The sequence below is a fragment of the Oncorhynchus kisutch genome, linkage group LG9 (genome assembly GCF_002021735.2).
Source record: "Oncorhynchus kisutch isolate 150728-3 linkage group LG9, Okis_V2, whole genome shotgun sequence".
Lineage (NCBI taxonomy): Eukaryota > Metazoa > Chordata > Actinopteri > Salmoniformes > Salmonidae > Oncorhynchus > Oncorhynchus kisutch.
This window is the reverse complement of record NC_034182.2, coordinates 27,001,846-27,025,660: the sequence shown is the minus strand read 5'-3', so window position 1 is coordinate 27,025,660 and position 23,815 is coordinate 27,001,846. Positions and strand designations below refer to the sequence as shown.

The 23,815-nt window shown below is 40.8% G+C and overlaps 1 protein-coding gene and 1 pseudogene across 1 annotated transcript; one reads left to right on the top strand and one right to left on the bottom strand.

Moving 5' to 3' along the window:
• The first annotated feature begins 4,474 nt into the window (after window positions 1-4,474).
• Window positions 4,475-9,901, top strand: LOC109888182 (uncharacterized). The gene is made up of 5 exons (XM_031832260.1): window positions 4,475-4,592; window positions 4,693-5,037; window positions 7,658-8,002; window positions 8,163-8,207; window positions 8,337-9,901. The coding sequence occupies exons 2-5, from the start codon at window positions 4,791-4,793 to the stop codon at window positions 8,441-8,443; spliced, it is 744 nt and encodes a 247-aa protein (XP_031688120.1). The 5' UTR covers window positions 4,475-4,592; window positions 4,693-4,790; the 3' UTR covers window positions 8,444-9,901.
• Window positions 9,902-19,244: 9,343 nt separating this feature from the next.
• LOC109879298 (uncharacterized) lies at window positions 19,245-21,652 on the bottom strand (annotated as a pseudogene).
• Window positions 21,653-23,815: the final 2,163 nt, after the last annotated feature.

Sequence of the window (23,815 nt, the reverse complement as noted above, 5' to 3'; positions counted from 1 at the left end):
CAACAGTTGAAAAACAAGGTCAAGGATTTCACCTATTTCTCCTTGGCCCTGGATGAGAGCGGTGATGCAGGTGACACGGCTCAGTTGTTGATATTCTTACGAGGCATAACCCCAGACTTTGAAATTACAGAGGAGCGTGCTTCATTGCAGTCAATGAAGAGCACAACCACAGGGAAATATTTATTGGAGGAGGTTAATAAGTGTGGCAAAGCTGGGACTGAGTTTTGAAAAGTTATCCTGTGTGACCACTGATGGGTGACCAAACTTGACAGGAAGAAACGTTGGCCTTTTGAAAAGGATACATGATCAAGTAGCTGAGCTGAACCCAGATCAGAAAAGGATTTTCCTGCATTGCATTATTCATCAGGAGGTGCTCTGTAAATGTGTTCTGAAAATGAGCCATGTTGAGGATACAGTCACTGAAGTGGTAATCTTCATAAGAGCAAACTCTTTAAAACACATACAGTTTGTCTCACTGCTGGAAGAAACAGTCGGGTCATGCAGTTCTCTCCTACCACACAAACGTGAGATGACTGAGTTTGGGGAAGGTGCTTAAAAGGGTGTGAAGTCGGAGATTGCTGAGTTTTTGAAAATGAAGGGAAAAGATGTGGATTTCCCTTAACTGCAAGATAAAGAATGGTTGGCTGATTTTGCCTTCACCATGGACATGGAATTCCAAACTACAAGGGAAGGGCCTTTTTGCACATCAGATGTACAGCCTTGTCAAAGCCTTCAAGCCCACAATCTCACCCACGTTCCGCCACTACTAGTCTGTTCCCTATCAGATGACCAGCGGGAGAAGTAGACATCGCTGCTGCATGCTTTGAACGGTGAGTTTTCTTGTCGTTTTTGGGGATTTGGAAAATAACATGCTGTTGGTTTCCTTTCACCTTCAATGTGGATAACACTCCCACTGACCTGCAACTTGAGCTTATCGAGCTTTAGTCTGATGCAGTGATTTGAGAACTATTCAAAACAATGTCACTGACGAGGTTCTATGCGTCTCTCGATGAACAAAGCTTTCCAACTATTAGGAGTCATGCTCAGAAGATGTTTGTACTGTTTTGGCAACCTATGTAGTTTCAGTGATGAAATATACCAATTCAAGGCACAGACCATCTCTTACTGACTCTCACCTCTCAGCAATCCTGCGCATAGCGACATCAGAAACTATACCCGACTTCACTGCTCTAGTCAATGCCCATCAGAGGCTTCACTCCTCACACTGATTGAGTAGTTTACATGTACTGTTGAGCTCTCTCTCTTTCTAGTGTTTTTGTGCACACCCGTTAACAAGAGTTCTGTCCGTGGTGCTGAATGCACAGTGTATTTTTCCCTCGGTGTAGTTCATTGCATGTTTAATAAAAAATACTTTATTTATTTCTGTGCATGTTAAAAAAGGTAAAATAAGTAGCATACCTGGATGTGATTTACAGTAGATATATCTGTCAACACAGTCAAACACATGATGTATAATCCTGTAATATCATTCTGGCCCGTGATGGCAAAAATATATTCTAATGTGGCCCTCCATGGAAAATAATTTCCCAGGTCTGGTATACATGTTATGTTGCTATGACAGTAAAACAATAACTGCCACCATTAAGGCATTGCTCAGCTTTCTTGTCATCTCAATCAACCAAATTGGTCCTACAGGCACTAGTTTTGTTGAACCTGGACTCCTGACTCGTTGTGTGGTCATGTGCGGCAAAGAAGTACAAAGGCAAATTGACGTTGTTCCACAACAGAGCAGCATATATTGCACTTAGACGTACACAGAGGGTGAATGTCAACAGCATGCACGTCAGTCTCGCATGGCTCAAAGTTGATGAGAGTTTGACTGCATCACTATTGGTCTTTGTGCGAGTTGTTGATGTGTTGAAGGTACCGAACTGTCCGCTCAAGCAGTTGGCAGACAGTTCAGACACTCATCGGTTTCACACAAGACATGCAACTCGAGGTCTCTTCACAGTCCCCAGGTCCAGAACAGAGTTGTAAATAGATCCATGACTGCATGGAACTCTATGCCACCTCAAGCTAGCAATAAAAACATTCCAGATCCTGAAGAAGAAAAACAAATTGCGCTGTGAGGTGAGTAGTACACGGAGTTGTACCAGATCTTCAGTTTCTTGCTAATTTCTCACAAGGAATATCTTTAATTTCTCAGAACAAGAATAGATGGATGAGTTTCAGAAGAAAGTTATTTGATTCTGGCCCATTTGAGCCTGTAATCGAACTCACAAATGCTGATGCTCCAGATACTCAACTAGTCTACAGAAGGCCAGTTTTATTGCTTCTTTAATCAAGACAACCGTTTTCAGCTGTGCTAACATAATTGCAAAAGGGTTTTCTAATGCGAATTATCAAGTCACAGAAAGCGGCCTGTTCTTTTGGACTTGCAGTTCCTTGTGTGAGTTCAGTCATTCCAAACTCATGGGAGTCTTTTTGAAACCGGTAGGGTCTATGGAAATAGTCATGGCTGAAGTTAGTCAGCATTATGTCCGTGTTACCACAGTTCCCTGTGGGTTTGAGCCTTGGTCTGCAATGGTAGCATGCGAGTACCCAGATTCTGTAACTGTGGTGTCTATGGACTTGGGCTGCAGCGTTTCAGTGCCTACAGCAAAGTTGCAGCAGGTACTTGTTCCCTGTATGTGGCTTTGACAGTTCAGGCTTCTTGGGTAAGTATTAAAACCACTTTTGGCATCTGTGGGACCTCTGTGTGCTTGGGCTGCTGTGTGCCTCTGAGCCGGCTTGGGGCGGGATTGTGTGTCCCCATAGTATGTTTTACCGAGTGACCGACTGAAAAGAAAAGTAAAGTTATGAATATAAGTAGCTGATCTCTGAAGGAGAGAATGAGATATAACATATTTTGACCCCGCGCCATCAGGGTGTTTGACCTTGTCCAAGAGTGGTACTGAATTGAAGAAATTAAAGTGAGCCCTGGTGTTATAGCCAGGAAGGCTGGGCTTCTGTGGGCGGGCTCTGCGTTCGTAGGCTCAAGGGGCGTGGTTTTTGTTTTCTTCAGGTGAAGACAGTACATTCGGAAAGAATGCAGACCGCTTGACCTTTTCCACAATTGTTACTTTACAGCTGTATTCTGAAATGGATTACATTTGTTTTTCTCCTCATCAATCTACACATTATACCCCATAACGAAACACGTTTTTAGAAATTGTTGCAATTTATGTATTTTTTAAAATTATATTTACATTCGTTTTCAGATCCTTTACTCAGTACTTTGTTGATGCACCGTTGGTAGCGATTACAGCTTGGGTATTACACTGCAAGCTTGGCAGACCTGTATTTGGCAAGTTTCTCCCATTCTTCTCTGCAGATCCTCTCAAGCTCTGTCAGGTTGGATGGGGAGCGTTGTGCACAGCTATTTACAGGTCTCTCTAGAGATTCAAGTCTAGGGTTCAAGTCCGGGCTCTGGCTGGGCCACTCAAAGACATTCAGAGACTTGTACCGAAGCCACTCCTGCATTGTCTTGGCTGTGTGCTTAGGGTCATTGTCCTGTTGGAAGGTGAACCTTCACCCCAGTCTGAGATCCTGAGCTCTCTGGAGCAGGTTTTTGTCAAGGAACTCTGTACTTTACTCCGTTCATCTTTCCCTCGATCCTGACTAGTTTCCTAGTCCCTGCCGCTGAAAAACATCACCACAGCATGATGCTGCCACCACCATGCTTCACTGTAGAGATGGTGTCAGGTTTCCCCCAGACGTGAACCTTGGCATTCAGGCCGACGCGTTCGATCTTCGTTTCATCAGACCAGAGAATCTTTTCTCGGGATCTGAGAGTCCTTTAGAGCCTTTCGGCAAAGTCCAAGTGGGCTTTCATGTGCATTTAACTGAGGAGTGGCTTCTGTCTGGCCACTCTACCATAAAGGCCTGATTGGTGGAGTTCTGCAGAGAAGGTTGTCCGTTTGGAAGGTTCTCCATCTCCACAGAGGAACTCTGGAGCCCTGTCAGAGAGACCATCGGGTTATTGGTCACCTCCCTGACCAAGGCCCTTCTCCCCTGATTGCTCAGTTTGGCCGGGCGGCTAGCTCTATGAAGAGTCTTCCAGACTTCTTCTATTTCCAGTCTTCCTTTCTAAAACATGTCCAATCAATTGAATTTACCACAGGTGGACTCCAATCAAGTTGTAGAAACATCTCAAGGATGATAAACGGAAACCTGAGCTCAATTTTGAGTCTCATAGCAAAAGGTCTGAATACTTTTGTAAATTAGGTATTTCTATTTTTTTATTTGTAATACATTTGCTAAAAACCTGTTTTCACTTTGTCATTATGGGTTATTGTGTATAGATTTATGAGGATTTAAAAAAATCTATTTTACAATACAGCTGTAATGTAACAAAATGTGGAAAAGGGAAGGGGTCTGAACACTTTCCAAATGCACTCTATTATTGGTCCTTGACTCCCCATAGAATGATATACTTCATTCTCTCCTACAGGGAACAGTTGTTATATCCATATCTGTATGTTTTGTTCTGACCATTTCAGATGCAAGGCAGTAAGATATTGGGATGTGTTACTTTGCTACACAGGATCATGAAACGGTGATATTTGGGAGTGTGTTCTTGCAGTATGATGGTAAGTAACACAGAAGTTTAATCATATGTGGAATATCATTATTATTTAATATATGTGGAAATTATGAAATTCATATGGAGCCTTGACTTTATTGCAAAAGGTGCAGATTCCAGGACCCAGCATCTCATTCAGCACCTTAAGTCTAAGTCAGTCCAGCCAAGAGACTCTATGACTCTGAACTACAATACACACTGAGACATGTGCAGGACAACAGTGTCTATTGGTTCTGACATGGCTCAGGAGAATCCCATCCAGGAATCATTTACACCCATGGATACAAGAGTGATCAGCGTGAGAAGATGCCTGATGCTGGGTCTCCTACACAGAGCTGTGTCTACAACCTCCCCAAGAGGAACCTCAGCCTCTTTGATGCCTGGACTTAATACTGTCCTGTGGCCATGCAGGAAAATACTGTTTTGGAACAAGACCAAGCTGGACATTGAAGGTAATTTATTTCACTTACTTGACCAATTGACCATTTATAGAGTTGTATGGCATGCATATGTGTAACCTGTATTGTAAGATAAAGTGTACTATTACCTGATAATCTTCCAATAAAACATTTATTGAAAATGAGCAGATTGAAATCATCAAATCCTTTGGTATCAGAATATGCTTTTCCCCTGACTCTTACCGCTCTGGCGCTGGTTGTGATTGTGATCATTCTACTGTCATGGGGAATATGCAAGGAAAGGAACAAAGGACCCAGAGGTATAGAAAGACTTGTAATTTGCATCTGACATGCATATTAATAGCTACTAATTGACTTACTGTTATTTTTCACAGTAATGTTCGATGTGTCCATGTAAGAGGAAAATGTACTGCGTTAATAAGATGGCTTGTATACTGTACTTCATGTCATTTTTATCCTTCCTGTTTTTAATCTGAATTGATAAATTACCAACCGCACCTGTCGGTCAGGTAAACTTTGGCACATAATCTCCCCCATAGAAATTATTTTATTATTAGTTACATTATTATATTTTAGCAACCTGATCTGTAAATAACACGCTGTATAAAATGTTTTTTTTTAATTATAATATAATTGTCTCTTCACACGGGGCACCAAATATAGGTAAAGGTATTATTAACCTCTCTAGGGTACATGGGACAGTAGCGTCCCACCTGGCCGACATCCAGTGAAATTGCAAAGCGCGAAATTCGATACTCAATTCAAATATTTAACATTCTTGAAAATATGTGTTATACTTCAAAATAAAGCTTAACTTCTTGTTAATCCAGCCACTGTGATTGATTTCAAAAAGGCTTTACGGCGAAAGCAAACCATGCAATTATCTGAGGACAGCACCCCGCATACAAACACATGAAAATCATATTTCAACCAGGCAGGTGTGACACGAAAGTCAGAAATAGCGATATAAAAATGCCTTACCTTTGATCTTCTTCAAAAGGTCCCTGTTACATCACAAATGGTCCCTTTGTTCGATAATGTCTTTCTTTATAACCATAAATACTCAATTTAGCTGGCGCGCTTCAGTCAATAATCCACTCAGTTTCCCTCCATCAAAATGCATACAAAATTAATCCCAAACGTTACTAATTAACTTTTCCAAACAAGTCAAACAACCTTTATAATCAAACCTTAGGTATCATAATATGCAAATAAACGACAAAATTTAAGATGGAGAATAGTATGTTCATTACCGGAGATAAATAAGAAAGAACGCTCTTTCCTCCATGTGCTAGGAAACACTACAGCCAAAATGGGAGCCACCTAGATAAACTACCATTTCTGGCTCATTTTTCCAAAAACCAGCCTGAAACTCTTTCTAAAGACTGTTGACATCTGTGGAAGCCATAGGAACTGCGATCTGGGAGAACTTGACCTTATAATTAAAGTCATAGCCATTGAAAATAGAGGTAGGCTGACATTGTTTTGGGGGTGGATGGTTTGTCCTCTGGATTTCGCCTGCCATATCAGTTCTGTTATACGTACAGACATAATTTGAACAGTTTTAGAAACTTTAGAGTGTTTTCTATCCAAATCTACCAATTATATGCATATCCTAGCATCTGGGCCTGAGTAACAGGCTATTTACTTTGGGCACGCTTATCGTCCGGAGGTGAAAATAGTGCCCCCTACCATAGTGAGGTTAAATATAACATTTGTTTTGGTCAGCAACCTTACCAATTCCTTCATTTGAAACATATATATTATATTAAATAGAATCAAACCTGATTGCTGAACTACATAACATTTGTTTTGGTTGTTATCATCATGATCTTGATCATAACAAGCATTCTCTGTTACATTCTCAAGTAGAATTTCAACCAGGAATCCAAGAGGCCAGATAGACAGACCTGAGCGTCCTGTTGGGCTGACAGTGCTGTGTTTATCTTCTATGATCAAATATAATGCAGAAAAGCTTAGAATACCTTTTAAGGTATACTATAGTGTGACTAAAAACAATTATCCTGCCAACCGCATGGGTTCTTCAGTTCAGTGATCTACTTGGTGCAGTCAGAGGAGAGACACCTATTGGTTAACAACAATCAACTCCAGCCAATTGTAATCCACCCCAGGGGGAATGCCCAATAGAATGATTAGACCCAACTGTTCACTGTGAAAACAGATTTTTATATTTACTGTAATCCAGACCCTTTATTTAAATGTGATTTTACCAACTTAAAATGTTCAATTCTAGGAACCTCTATGATGATAAACTAAAGTCTATAACTAATATCTTATCATTCTCTCTCTCTCAAACCAAATGTTCAAGTGGAAAATCAGTGGAGTGGTATGACAATAATTATCTCTGGTCATTGTATGCAGCTATGGCTCTCACACCATGTCCCGCCCCTAATCACAAATTACATTAATCTCAAGATGTAGTCCTTCCTTCATGGTCTGACAGTGTAGATCTAAACACAGAATGGTACACATAAATGTATTAGCTCTTGTCATTTACGGCTTGTGTGAGTTATCTAAGTCATTATGATTTTGTGATTCATAGTTGAGACTAGGTTTAGGTATAGTAGTGCATGAGTGAACAGAAAGTTCTAAGTTTGGGATTGTTTCTAAACCTTTGTCTTCTTTCTTTCAGGTCTGACCCCTGTTGTGTCTGCCTCTCCTCCTCCCTCAGTGGTAGCCCAACCTGGAGATAATGTTACTTTTCACTGCACGGGTGTCACTGGTGCTCCAGGACATGTTGGCTGGTTCAAGCAAGACAATGGCTCAGAGCCTCTGTGCATCGCGTCTATGTACAGCTCTGAGCCAACTGTCCAACATCACAATGGTTTTCAGCCCAGCCATATGGAAATGTTCATCAGCCATAGAAAAATCTTCCTCAAAATCACAGAGGTGGATGTAGCTGATTCTGGTGTTTACTTCTGTGGAATGTTTGATAAACACATCATCTTCACCAATGCGACTGTTCTGAAGGTCCAAGGTAATCTTTTCACCAACTTGTCTGCTATGACTCCAACTGCACTAACATGTATTTGAGCTATCAGAGATATTATTGAGAAAATGTTGGAAATATAATACTATCTATCGTACTACGGTGGGAATAACAGCGGGAATATTTGTCTCTCCTAATCGTCCAAAAGATCACAAAGATTCTGAAAAGGACCAAACAGAGCACTGTGAAGAAGGTATGTTTTTTTTAAGTGACAATCTTTTGTAAATTACTTAATATGATATATCATAAAAGTACCACAAAATAGAAATAAAGTGCAACAGCATCGTATAGTAACCTAGCCAGAGAATTCTTGCTATTTCAGTTGCTGATCCACAGATGAGAATCCTGGTCCTTCTCTCCATCATAAGAACTGGGGTTCTCCTCTGCTGTCTGACCATCTTCATCATCATCTACACCACCAGGAAATAGATCAAGCTAAGGCCAATGTCAGTAGAGTATATGTAGTTACTTGCTTCACCAAATCCCAACGTACACGGCCGTCTGTTGGGTATGGCAGGGTATCACAGTTAAACATGTAAAAGTAGGCTACAAAAAAGTAGACTAAAATCATTCTAATCCTGATTCAAATACAACAGATGTTTAGCATTTTGCCTGGCTGGCTTTAGGACCATCCGGAGCATCGGAGCATCGCTAGGGGAGAATCTGCCAGCCTGTGCACCTTTCTCTCACTTTAAGAAAACAGAGACAGTGCCAGACAGGCTGGTCAGCCTTTTAGGAAGTTCGCTGATTGCTTTGATTTTGATGTCACATTTAGCTAATTATCTATATAATTACTCGTGCCTACACGGAAATAAATAAAATCATTCAAAATACAACATCAGAGAGCATGATTTGGCCACAGAGTATCATCTTATTTAGAAAATGGTCTGTGGATTGTTTTAAGCCTGTCATTTGAGCAGTGCACGTGGCAAGACAAACAGCCTAACTAATTGCTTATTGTTGAGTCGTGGTAGTCAGTGATAAGCTGTTATATAGGCCTAGGCCTATCTAGCATTATTTCAAAATACAATCGTAAAAGAAATACATATTTCAGAAAGAGAATGAGAAAAGAGAACACATTAAAAAGAGTAATCTGTCTCTACCAATTGAGCGAAAAGTAGTTGTCAGTGTCAGCAGAGTAACTAATTTGTTTTGTATTACAAAAAGATGTAGCTTATGTCTCCAGTCACACAAAATGTAGTAGAATTGCATGAAATATGTTTATATAAGCCCACATTTTTCCTGTGCATTGAATGGAAAAGAAACGTTTCTGATTAGGCGCTCAGGCTCGCATTGTTCAGAACTGTCTGCTTTGTAGGAGTGATTGACAAATGTGATTCTAGATGCATGAAATCCTTTATTATAAAAGTGCAATTTTATGGTGAAAATATATCTTCTCCAAACTATGGATGTCGGCCTTGTTGTGACTTGATAGCGTGCATTATGCATCTATTTCACATTGCACTGTATGTGCTGTTCCACAAGGTTTAAGTCAATTTATGATAAGATTGAGTATATAATACAGTGTTTGACATTTTATTCCTGGGGTCATTTGTTTTTGCTGTTCTCCCAATAGCTATTTAGAGTTTATAAATGGTGTAGAAAAAAAATCCCCCCCCCCTCCCCATTTTGTCATACCCTAAGTTTAGCTGAACTGACAAAATATTTGATCAACTTCCAACAGGCAAAATTCTTCCCATGTTTACAACTTCTGTTAGCACCTCTACTTGCTCTATGCCACTGCGCAAATGTGATGATATGCATGCACTGCTTTACTACAAAGATGCTTTACTTTTATCCGTTCCTGTACTTCAGAGCCCCGGCATGTCCCGATTTACAACTTAAGCACTGTGTATAAGCATGAATAAATATCACTGTGAACATTGATACTGACTGAAGTTGTTTTTCATGAAGGGAAAGAGTTGGCAAATCGATAAATAAATGATACTTTTTGTTGTTGTTAAGTTACAAGGTATCTGTACTTTGGTCTTTTTGAATGCTTTATAGTACGGGAAATACTTTTATCTTGTTGGTATTTTTTTATGTATTCTTTGAACATCTAATTGTGCAGCAGGGGTCTGCTCTAGTGTTTATCATCCAGATGAAGGGAGGTGTGAAAAGAACATGTGTGGTTTTGATGCACTGAGAGGTGTGGTGAGAATTGAGAACTGAAGGCCAGTCTTCCTGTGGTGCAGGTATTCTTGTCTTTAGCAGAGAGAGCGAGAGAATGATGCATGTTAAGTCTACCGCAATGGAAAATGACAGTTGGTCAGTGTCTCTGTCTCACATCCCCTTATCTCCAATCCCCCTAAAATCACACATGTACACTCAAATGCTTAACCAACCTCACTGATGTGTTGGCAGGTGGACTGTAAATCGAGAGAGAGAGAGAGAGAGAGAGAGAGAGAGAGAGAGAGAGAGAGAGAGAGAGAGAGAGAGAGAGAGAGAGAGAGAGAGAGAGAGAGAGAGAGAGAGAGAGAGAGAGAGAGAGAGAGAGAGAGAGAGAGAGAGAGAGAGAGAGAGAGAGAGAGAGAGAGAGAGAGAGAGAGAGAGAGAGAGAGAGAGAGAGAGAGAGAGAGAGAGAGAGAGAGAGAGAGAGAGAAGAGAGAGAGAGAGAGAGAGAGAGAGAGAGAGAGAGAGAGAGAGAGAGAGAGAGAGAGAGAGAGAGAGAGAGAGAGAGAGAGAGAGAGAGAGAGAGAGAGAGAGAGAGAGAGAGAGAATGTCATCCCCGGTGTTAGTCTATGAGAGGCACAGTGATGTTCAACTCAGCAGGTATCACTCATCACCGAGCTGCTCCTTCCTGTCACTCATTCCACAGGAAGTGATGTGTTGCTCAATGGTGCCTCCTCTACCTCAGAGCCCAATCCTATTCTCCCTAACGTTAACCAGAACCTTAACCATAGCTGTATAGCCCTAACCATTTTAGCTCATGACCAGAGCCAATAACTAATAATATCAGGTCATCACTGTCTCACTGTGATTGATGCACTTAGACAATGAAGTACAAACAGCAAAAAATTGGCATTAGCTGACATCTATAGAGGACTGTTTCACACATTTGAGTCAAGGTACACCTATAGTGTCACGAATCCCGTTTCCTGAGTCTGTTTTTTTGCCTGTGTTCTGTCCTGGAGTGTTTTTTCCGGCGTCCTGGAACACACCCTGTCTGGTTGCCGGGCAATGTAGCCAGTTGGGAGTTCTGATTACCCGCACCTGTATCCCATCAGCTATCTGCACACCTGGTCCTGATCATCATCTCTCCTCTTCATAAGCCCGGACCTGACATCCATTCCCTGCCGGATCGTTAGCCATGAACAGTATGTTGTGCCAGAGAATCAGCCTCAAGTTGGATAGAATTTGTTTAGTTGTTTTTTTACGTATTGCTTGCCTTAATCTTACCTCCGTTTGTTCTGTCTTCAGTTACTCACCTGGATCATTTACCCCATTCCCGCCTGGTCGTCCGAGGATTCCGCTACCCCATTGGATCCACCTATTTACTCCCATCAACTCACCACCGCTGCCCGCTACGCCACCTGGATATATCTACCCATTCTCATTCACTTGTAAATAAATACTCACCTTCTTCCTACTCTCCTTGTCCTGGTCTGCTTCTGGGTTCGATTTTGAAAGAACGTGACATATAGGGTTTATTCAGGAATTTCATATAACTTCACAGGTCACTGTTCGAAGCAGGACTGATGATGCAGTAGGCTCAAATACATTCTCAAAGAGAACCAAGAAATTATCCTGCAAATACGGTTTGATTTAGGGCCAGAAGCATACTACCCTGCATCCCACTGCTGTTTCCTCTGAAGTTAAGTAGAGTTGGCTCTAGTCGGTCTTTGGATGGGAGACAAGATGCAGACAGAAGTGGTGTTGGAGGGCCTGTAGGGAGCACTCTTTCTTCTGGTCTAAAATAAAATATTCAAATTCCACAGGGCAGTGATTGGGGACATTTTCCCTATGTAGGGTGCAGTCTTTTGGATGAGATGTTAAACGGGTGTCCTGACTAACTGTGGTCACTAAAGATCCCATGGCACTTATTGTAAGAGTAGGGGTGTTAACCCTGGTGTCTTGGTTAAATTCCCAATCTGGCCCCTCATACCATAATGGCCAATGAATCATCCCCAGCTTCCAATTGGCTCATTCCTCTCCCTGTAACTATTCCCCAGGTCATTGCTGTAAATGAGAAAGTGTTCTCAGTCAACTTACACTGAAGGCTGTTGTATAAAGCACCTGTCTCTGGATTACATCTTCAAACTAAGGGCAACCATGGCATCCATGACAGAGAGGGAGAAGCATTCATCCATGTATATGGGTAAGAGAGTCCAGCTAGCTATTTTGTCAGATATTATACGTTTCTTATTGTCAGAAAGTCATTTTCATTTCAAGTTAAAGCGTACTGTTAGCTAGCTCGCTAAAGTTAGTTAGCTTGCTGGCTCGCTAACTAACGCTATGTGTATGATCTCTGTAGTAATATTATTTACATCTCAGAGCCATTTGCATTGCTAGTTATAGCCTAATGTTAGCTAGCTAACATTGAACCTAACTAGTTGGTTAGTTTTAGCTACCTGTAGATTCATGCAGGGTAGTAACGTTATGAGTTGGCATAATGGTTCATTGTTTAGCTAGCTAGCTAACTACATGTCTAAACAAAAGACTCCACTAGTAAGGGTGTAGTTAGAGAGGAAGCGTTAGAAGTCAAAATGCAACCATTTAATGGCTGCAGAGGAGTAGATGCTTCTTCTGGCCTCCCTTAACTTAGATCTATGTTGTGTATATTAGTGATTTAGTTATTTATAATAAGGTGGCTTTAAAGGGCAAAGTACCCAGCAGGTGACAATTGTATTGTATTGTCATTGTCAATCAAAATGGTCATTCTCATGATATTATTCGTCCTTTTAGTATTTCCTGTTTTTACTTTGCACTGATCACAGCCCCCTATTCTGAGAAGCAACTAGTCGCCTTTTAAGGAGAATACGGGTCAGAGGTAGAGGGGCCAGTGAGGAGGAGCAACTCAGTGTTGTGTGAGACCTGCTGAGGTGAACATCCCTGGGCCTCTCACAGACTAACACGGAGAGATGAGATGGCCCTCAGGTAGTGTATGTAGTTGGTGAAGCATCTAGTAGTTGAGTCTCTTTTTTTAAAAATTGGCTAAATATTTAAGTATGTAAGTGTAAATGCGTAGGTGATTTGAGGCGGGGGGGGGGGGGGGGTCATAAATAAGGGGCTTAACATGCATCTTTCTCTGCTGAAGACGAGCACCCTGCACTACAGGAAGACTGGCATTCTGTTCTCACCGCACCTCTCATCTCAGTGCATCAAAACCATGAGCTCTTTTCACACCACTCTTCATCTGTTAATCTGGGCGAAAACACCAGACCCCAGCTGCTCAATTTAAGGTGTAGAGTATAGAGTGTTTGAAGAATAAAAAAACAAGCTAAAAGCATTTCCCATACCATAAATCATTCAAGAATACAATGTACATTTTCTCTCACTTTTCAGGGGAAAAAAGTATCATATTAATAACTATTTGTCTTCATGAAAATCTCTGTCATCTCAGGGTCCAATGCAGCAATTTTTATCTCAATATACAATAATTGATGGATAACAATTAATTACGTACCTTACTTTGATTGTTTACAATGAAAATAAACAAAAATTGCTTCATAACAAAATACATTTCTCAGAATAATATTGCTAGGACTGTCTGGGAGTAGTCTCAGTGGGGACTGAAAACGAGCTGTTATTTGGTGGAGAGGTCAGGAACTCTTTCTTGTATTGATCTATTACCTAACTCACAGCCTGGTGATGTCACCAGGCAGGACAAAGCTCCATCCCACCAAAACTGGCTGACATTTAAAACATCTTAAACAGCTCTTACACTAAAACGGCATTATATAATTTTCACAATTACACAGTATTATTCCAACCTCATAGTGTGGAATTTAAATGTGACCAGTGACTGGAACTGAGGCGTTTGTCAGTTCTTAATTCAAAGTAGGGCTGTTTGAAATACAGTGCATTCAGAAAGTATTCAGACTTTTTCCCATTTTGTAAGGTTACTGTAACGGTCGTCGTATGAAAGAGACTACCAAAGTGCAGCGTGGTAAGTGTTCATCTTGTTTTTTAATAAGAATAGTGAACACTGAAATAAAAACAACAATAAAATGACAAACGAACAGTCCTGAATGGTGAAATAAAACACAGAACAGAAAATAATCACCCACGACACACAGCTGGGAAAAGGCTACCTAAGTATGATTCTCAATCAGAGACAACTAACGACACCTGCCTCTGATTGAGAACCATACCAGGCCAAACACAGAAATGCCAAATCATAGAAAACGCACATAGACTGCCCACCCCAACTCACGCCCTGACCATACTAAAACCAAGACAAAACAAAGGAACTAAGGTCAGAACATGACAGTTACAGCCTTATTCTAAAATTGATTCAATTGCTTTTCCCCCCTCTCCAATCTACACACAATAACCCATAATGACAAAGCAAAAACAGGTTTTTAGAAATGTTAGCATATGTTTAAAAAAATACAAAACTGAAATATCACATTCACATAAGTATTCAGACCCTTTACTCAGTACTTTGTTGAAGCACCTTTGGCAGTGATTACAGCCTCGAGTCTTCTTTGGAATGACGCTACAAGCTTGGCACACCTGTATTTGGAGAGTTTCTCCCATTCTTCTCTTCAGATCCACTCAAGCTCTGTCAAGTTGGAAGGGGAGCGTCGCTGCACAGCTATTTTCAGGTCACTCCAGAGATGTTAGATCGGGTTCAAGTCCGAGCTCTGGCTGGGCCACTCAAGGACATTCAGAGACTTGTCCCGAACTTGTCCTATGTTGTCTTGGCTGTGTGCCAAGGTCCTGAGGTCCTGAGTGCTCTGCAGCAGGATTTCATCAAGGATCTCTCTGTACTTTGCACGATTTTCCCTGGATCCTGACTAACCAATCCCTTCCGCTGAAAAACATGGTGGTGATGCTGCCACCACCATGCTTCACCGTAGGGATGGTGCCAGGTTTCCTCCAGATGTGATGCTTGGCATTCAGGCCAAAGAGTTCAATATAGGTTTCATCAGACCAGAGAATCTTGGTTCTCATGTGTTTTAGGCTGTCATGTGCCTTTTACTGAAAGGTGGCTTCCGTCTGGCCACTCTTGCATAAAAGCCTAATTGGTGGAGTGCTGCAGAAATAGTTGTCCTTCTGGAAGGTTCTCCCATCTCCACAGATGAGTGCTTTGGAGTGCTGTCAGAGTGACAATCGGGTTCTTGGTCACCTCCCTGACCAAGGCCCTTCTCCTTCTCGATTGCTCAGTTTGGACGGGCGGCCAGCTCTAGGAAAAGTCTTGGTGGTTCCATGTAAGAATGATGGAGGCAACTGTGTTCTTGGGGACCATCAATACTGCTGAAATGTGTTGGTAATCTTCCCCAGATCTGTGCCTAAACCTCATGGGTTGATTTTTACTCTGACATGCACTGTCAACTGTGTGACCTTATATAGACAGGTGTGTACCTTTCCAAATCATGTCCAATCAATTGAATTTACCACAGGTGGAATCCAATCAAGTTGGAGAAACATCTCAAGGATGATCAATGGAAACAGGATGCACCTGAGCTCAATTTTGAGTCTCATAGCAAAGGGTCTGAATACTTATGTATATAACTTGTTTCAGTTTTTTATTTGTAACAAATTTGCTAACATTTCTAAAAAACTATTTTCACTTTGTCAATATGGGGTATGAGGAAAATGTTAAATTTAATCCATTTTAGCATAAGACTGCAAAGTAACAAAATCTGGAAAAAATCAAGGGGTGTAAATACTTTCCGAATGCACTGTATAAATAAATATATATATATTTGTTGTTGTTGCAGAAATGCCTTCTTGAACATGTGAACCTTATTTAAAAACTTGTATTGGATCTGTTAATATGAATAAAGATGTTCAGTTATGAGCTCTGAGCTATACAGAGAGAAATAAATTATCCTTCCTGGCTAGTCATGATTGGCTGAGAGAGTCCTGCTTGGTCTGTCATGTCAGGATTCTGTCTATAAAAGATTGGGGGCTTTGCTGTTCTGTATATATATATCATATTTGCTTCTGCAGATGTTTGGAAATATGTAGCTTTGGACAATTGCAAAAGTATTTCTACAGCCCTCAAAAGCATTACTTCCCTAAAAATAGTTGGGTTTAAGTAGAGAGACTACTTTCTGGAGGACAATGCCATGCTGGAGGACAATGGAGGACAATGCCATGCTGACTTGCATGTGTTTTGAGAATGATTTATTTCAGCTTTTTTTTTCTTTCATCACATTCCCAGTGGGAATCTGCTATGTTTTCCAATCTGCTATGTTGTCAGAATTATTTGCTATTCCCTTTGCCTCGTCCCTTTAAGCCATAGAGTTTTTCAATTCATCATCTATCCATGAGGATTTGGCAGTTCTAAAAGTCCATTTCTTGATGAGTGCATGCCTATCAGTAACCGGAAGTTGCAATTTTACAAGTGCTTCAAGTGTGGAATCAGGTTGTTCCTCATTACACACATCACACCAGCAAATATTTTTAATATCTTAGACATAGTAATCATTTCAAAACCTCTTGTATGATCGCTTATACACATTTTTAGTACCACACTTTGGAATCTTGGAATTTCAACATATAGTCTTGTGCAGGTCGACAATTTTATCCCTGATGTCCTTACACAGCTCTCTAGTCTTGGCCATTGTGGAGAGGTTGGAGTCTGTTTGATTGAGTGTGTGGACAGGTGTCTTTTATACAGGTAACGAGTTAAAACAGGTGCAGTTAATACAGGTAATGAGTGGAGAACAGGAGGGCTTCTTAAAGAAAAACGAACAGGTCTGTGAGAGGCGGAATTCTTACTGGTTGGTAGGTGATCAAATATTTATGTCATGCAATAAAATTCAAATGAATTACTTAAAAATCATACAATGTGATTTTCTGGATTTTGTTTTAGATTCCGTCTCTCACAGTTGAAGTGAAGCTATGATAAAAATTACAGACCTCTACATGCTTTGTTAAGTGGGGTAACCTGCAAAATCGGCAGTGTATCAAATACTTGTTCACCCCACTGTAGCTATTATATTATGATAACAACATCTGATGGGTGTGGATTCTGCTTTAGAGCAGATATCTGCCACATTAGTAAATACCCTGGTTGGTTGACTGATAACCTGAACCACATTGCAGGCATCGGTTACAACTTGAAGCTTCATTTTGAGAGGACAGTTTGATGACAACCAGTCAATATTTAGGTCACCTAGAAAATATACCTCTGATATTACATACATTATTGAGCATTTCACACATATAGTCCAAATATGGACTTTTAGCACTCGGTGGTCTATAGAAACTTCCTACAAGAATAGGCTTTAGGTGAGGACGATGAACCTGTAGTCATATTACTTCCACATCACGAATATATGTACCAGCTCTGGTCCTCTACAGCTTCTGTAAGTTACTATCTTCAGTTCAGATTTTAATAGATTTGGTCTTTCAAATAGTCGGGACTGTTTGTGTGTGTGTGTGTGTGTGTAGTATATGTGTGAGTGTGCAAAATATTTTGCATGTGAACAATTGCTTTTTATTAAATCACACCAGATGTATATTCTGTAATAATTTCACAGAAATGTGTGTTTATAAATCTGTTCTCTCTCTCTTTCAGGTTTGACCCCTGTCATCTCAGTCTCTCCGCCACTCTCAGTGGTGGTCCACCCTGGGGATAATGTCACCCTACAGTGCACTGATGTCCTTAAAGTCCCAGGGCACGTTGCTTGGTTCAAACAAGTCAACGTCTCAGAGCCTCTGTGCATCGCGTCGATGTACAGCTCTCACCCATATGCCCAGCATCACAATGGTTTTCAGCCCAGCCATGTGGAAATGTTATTTGGGAATAGAATATTCTTCCTCAAAATCACAGAGGTGGATGTAGCTGATTCTGGTCTGTACTTCTGTGGAATGTACAATCATTATTTCGTCTTCACCAACATGACTGTCCTGATGGTTCAAGGTAATCTTTTAAACGATTTCTCAGCTGTGACAACTGAATGCTAGGAAAATTTGTGCTACAAGTGTGCACATAAAAGGGTTGGAAACAAGGCAATGTTCAATCAACTTTTATTGTAGTCAGAATATTAAACTCTCCTATTCATCCAAAAGGTTACAAAGATTCAGACAAAGAGCCAGAGCAATGTCCTGAAGGTATGCTTAGTCTGTTATTGTATGGTGAAAATCATTTAAAACATCAATTTTAACCCATATCTTTAATCTGAGCTAATAATTGTTTGATTATGGTGTATAGTTTTTATACTTGTGATTCTAAATGACATTTTTTTTATAGGAAAGGATGATTGATCAATGAACCTTTTCCCACTGGTTGTGATGGGTGGTAGTGTAATGGAACTACCTGTATTGTAGGAGAGCATAATGATGGAACCATGTACCTCCTTCCCCTGGTTGTGATCCTGGGTATTGTGACTGCTGTTCTACCTATAGTCATCCTCATCCTGGTCCTCAAGATCAGACGAGACGCAAACAGACACAACGCAGGTAGGAACCCACTTCATGATAATATGGGATCTGTGAACTACACTTCAAATGTGGATGTTTTTCCCATGAGGAGTAAGTGTGCACATTTAAAAAGAATGATCCATTCTCTCGTCTCATTTTATATCATTTTCAGGACCTGATTCTCAAAGACAACCACAAAATGATCAGGTAATACTGGACAGGTAAATAGTGCATGATTAAAAACTGAAATATAAGCAATTCAGCAATCGTGAAAATAACATGTTGGCAAATCTACAGAACCAAGATCCAGATACATTGAATTATGCCGCTCTGAATTTCACCTCCAAGAAGAGGAAGATAAGGAGCTGGACACCCATGTAGTGTATGCTGCTACAAGATGACAAAGTGGAGGAGGATGGAAGAGGAAAATTGGTTGTCCATATCTTTGAAAATATTGATTTGCCAAATCTTAGAATTCAAGTTTAAATCATGCTATTTTCTATCTGTGTAGATATATTAAATTTATTGAAATGTAAATCAATTAGTCTCTGCAGTGTATGTTTGTGAGCTGTACCTCAGGCCCACTGTAGCTCTCTCCAACTCAGTTAGGCCACACAGCTCAGTGGTACAGGGTGTGGTTACAAATGAGGAGTTAGAAGACAAAATACAATTGTTTAATGGCCGCAGAGTAGTTGCCTCTTTTAGCCTCTCTTATCTTAGAACTCTGTTGTGTCTGTTAGTGATTTTTTATTTAATTTTTATTTACCTTGAATGTTCAGCTTGGTTCCATTCCCAAACATTATCTCCCCACATGAGGCCACTGCACAGTAGTGAGTCCCAGCATCAGAGAAGCGGAGGTTCCTCTTGGGGAGGTTGTAGACACAGCTCTGTATAGGAGACTCAGCATCAGGGCTCTTCTCACACTAATCATTCCTGTCTCCATGGGAGTAAAGGATTCCTGGACGCGATTCTGCTGAGCCATGTCTGAACCAATAGACACTGTTCTCCTACACAGGTCTCAGTGTTTATTGTACAGTTCAGAGTCACAGAGTCTCCTGGCTGGACTGACTCAGACACAGGCTGCTGGAGTACAGTCATGTTTCTGGACCCTGATCCTGACAAGATCGATAAATGCATTGAATCTCTATAATATTACTGTAGAAAGTGTTCAAACTCAACATTGTTTAAATAAACATCTCATCTGATTAAGGTATTACCTCATATTTACACCATATATCTGTAAATTCAGTTTTACAAAAAAAAATATTTTACTATGAGAATGGCTCCTTCTACAAACTCCACCTTGTTGACATAAGTGCTTCCACAGTAGTATGTGCTTGAATCAGAGAGCTGCATGTCTGAGATCCTTAGGTGATTCTTTTTTGGGCCATTTTCCACTGAAAACCGAGGGTTATCCTTAAGCTGATGTTAAAATGTTGCGTTCCTGTCAAACTTAGACAGTTGAGAAGAGTTTAAGCTTAACTCCCAAGGGTTGCTTGTACCAGGAGAAATGCATGGCTATGTGGCCGTTATAGAAGCAGTGCACAATCACTGTGTTTCCAACGTTGGCTGATACGAGACCACAGTCCTGAAGTATGGATGAGGATTCAGTACCAGCTACCACATCTATTTAAGGAACATGAACAATATACACTGCTCAAAAAAATTAAGGGAACACTAAAATAACACATCCTAGATCTGAATGAATGAAATATTCTTATTGAATACTTTTTTATTTACATAGTTGAATGTGCTGACAACAAAATCACACAAAAAGTATCAATGGAAATCAAATGTATCAACTCATGGAGGTCTGGATTTGGAGTCACACTCAAAATTAAAGTGGAAAAGCACATGACAGGCTGATCCAACTTTGATGTAATGTCCTTAAAACAAGTCAAAATGAGGCTCAGTAGTGTGTCTGACCTCCCTACAACGCCTGGGCATGCTCCTGATGAGGTCTGTGAAGAGCACAGGGTGCCAGTGGCGAATTTGCCAATCTTGGTGTTCTCTGGCAAATGCCAAACGTCCTGCACGGTGTTGGACTGTAAACACAACCCCCACCCACCTGTGGACATCGGGCCCTCATACCACCCTCATGGAGTCTGTTTCTGACCGTTTGAGCAGACACATGCACATTTGTGGCCTGCTGGAGGTCATTTTGCAGGGCTCTGGCAGTACTCCTCCTGCTCCTCCTTGCACAAAGGCGGAGGTAGCGGTCCTGCTGCTGGGTTGTTGCCCTCCTACGGCCTCCTCCACGTCTCCTGATGTACAGGCCTGTCTCCTGGTAGCGCCTCCATGCTCTGGACACTACGCTGACAGACACAGCAAACCTTCTTGCCACAGCTCGCATTGATGTGCCATCCTGGATGAGCTGCACTACCTGAGCCACTTGTGTGGGTTGTAGACTCTGTCTCATGCTACCACTAGAGTGAAAGTGGCAGGGTAGCCTAGTGGTTAGAGTGTTGGACTAGTAACCAGAAGGTTGCAAGTTCAAATCCCTGAGCTGAAATCCTCGTTCTGCCCCTGAACAGGCAGGTAACCCACCGTTCCTAGGCCGTCATTGAAAATAATAATTTGTTATTAACTGACTTGCCTAGTTAAATAAAGGTAAAATAAAAAAGCACCGCCAGCATTCAAAAGTGACCAAAACATCAGCCAGGAAGCATAGGAACTGAGAAGTGGTCTGTGGTCACCACCTGCAGAACCACTCCTTTATTGGGGGTGTCTTGTTAATTGCCTATAATTTCCACCTGTTGTCTATACCATTTGCACAACAGCATGTGAAATGTATTGTCAATCAGTGTTGCTTCCTAAGTGGACAGTTTGATTTCACAGAAGTGTGATTGACTTGGAGTTACATTGTGTTGTTTAAGTGTTCCCTTTATTTTTTTGGTAGTGTAGTGTATTTTATGTTACATACCCAAAATACAACATAGAATATTCAAAGTATCTGTAAAGTATTACATATGATATCTCAAGCATCCAAATCAAGGGCGAACATCTCATAAGCAGAGATAAATAAAAGTTGGACTTAACCATCTCTACAAGAAGTGGAATTACCAGACACAGTGTGATCCTCTTTGAAGTTGTCATCCTCCTTACAACCTGTTTTTGGTGGAAAAAGTCCACCTATGTAGACAACGCTTCAACAATGGAGTTACAGGTGATTGGTCGAACTGGACGCATAATTTTTGTTGACGCCTTATTCTGAAAGGACAATCTTCTTCGCATTGTACAGAGTCACAGGCTGGACTGAATCAGACAAAGATTGTATTATATTCTTATCCTTATAGATTTTCTACAAATTTAGTTTGGCATCCCTTATTCTTTGTCACTACAGCTACTGTGGTCAACATCAAGAGACTAATTTGTGATGCATGCAATGAGACTGTCATCCACTAGGGCTTCTATCACCACACAGTCACTTCACCTCACTAAAAAATATCTATGGAAAAAAATATAACTTCCTCATATCTACAAGAAGTGCCAGTATGTCCTCTTCACAACGTGTGTCTTGAGTGGAAAAAGTCCACCAATGCAGACAACACTTCAACTATGGGGTTATTGGTGATTGGTCAAACTGAACATGTCATTTTTGTTAACACCTTATTCAGCCAACCATGGTCTTCGTAAGTGAAAATCTCTCATATAATCCATGCAAAGCGAACCAATGCTTATTGTATAGGATATTTTATTGAGGGTAGGTGAAGCATACACACTTTGTGGTGTCTAGATGATAATGACTTTTTATTTATTTTTTAACATTATATTGTTTGCTATGTGGGCACCAACTGAATCAAATATGTCCAATACTGTGTGAAAATAGAATATTTGAATGTCTCTTATTAAAGTGGGTTAAAATGATGTTATCTGGTATGCATGCAATACATTTTCAAGCATACATTACACATACATAAACCTGTATCCTCATGTTATTAAACTCAGTTGTGTGCCTTAGATAGATTTAGCCCCACCCCATGCAACAGTTACAAGCATGACCTATAGGAGGACTGTTATACATAGAACATATACTGATTTGTAAGGTGAACAGGGGTGGAGCATTACTGTGAGGGTATGTGGAGGAAACACCTCCAGAATGAAAGTCAGTCTTATCCCTGTCATTCATGTACTAACTCAAGGGTAACCTTCTAGTTGAGCATTTAGTAGGGGTGTAACTCGTGGTTAGGCCTCTTCGCTCTACATTGATACAATTTCTACTTTAAACTCTGTAAACAAATGACTGTAGTTTGAATTAATTAAACCTATGATCTTGCAAGCGACAAGATACAGGCTACATGACATACAGTACATATGTGGACTGTGTTGCTAATTGTCATGGTTGTGAACAACAATGAAAGAATGAGAGAAAACAGTGACACCACATAGACATCCTGCTGAAAACCACATAGAGGCACAGAGTGTGTAAAAGGCCAGCAGGCCTGTCCAAAGCATAGAGACGGCCTTGTTTTGTGCTCACAGCAAACCACAGAGTGCAGGTACCTGTGAACATCTCGCTGTGTGGGTACATCCATGGGTGGGTTTAGCATTTATCAGTAGGTTGGGTCTGCAGAAGCCCTCTGCACACATTCATACTGACATACTTTATGTTCAGAACACAAGAGAAGGAACAAGTCGATTTTATTCAGTATCAGTTGTCAAAATATATATTTCTTAATGCTAAAAGAAGCAACATATACATGGATTTCAAAAGTACAATTTAATCAACAAGGTCACAGGCCATTCATTTAAAGAAATGCCATATGAAACGACTCAATAAATACTACTTTTCAATACTTTGTGATGATATTTCCAACATTTACTGCAAAAAGTCCATCAACATTTGTCTTAAATTGATATATTTCCTGGTGGTGTAGATTATGATGAAGATGGTCAGACAGCAGAGGAGACCTCCAGTTCTTATGACAGAGAGAAGGACCAGGATTCTCATCTGTGGATCATCAGAGTGACCACACTCAACATCCAGCTTGGTCCCATTCCCAAACAGTATCTCCCCACATGAGTCCACAGCACAGTAGTAAGTCCCAGCATCAGAGAGGCTGAGCATCCTCTTGGGGAGGTTGTAAACACAGCTCTGTGTAGGGGACCCAGCCTCTGGGCTGTTCTCACACTGATCACTCCTGTCTCCATGGGAGGAAATTATTCCTGGATGGGATTCGCCTGAGCTAATATACACTGTGTTCTAAACCAATATACACTGTGTTCTCCTTCACAGGTCTCAGTTTGTATTGTACAGTT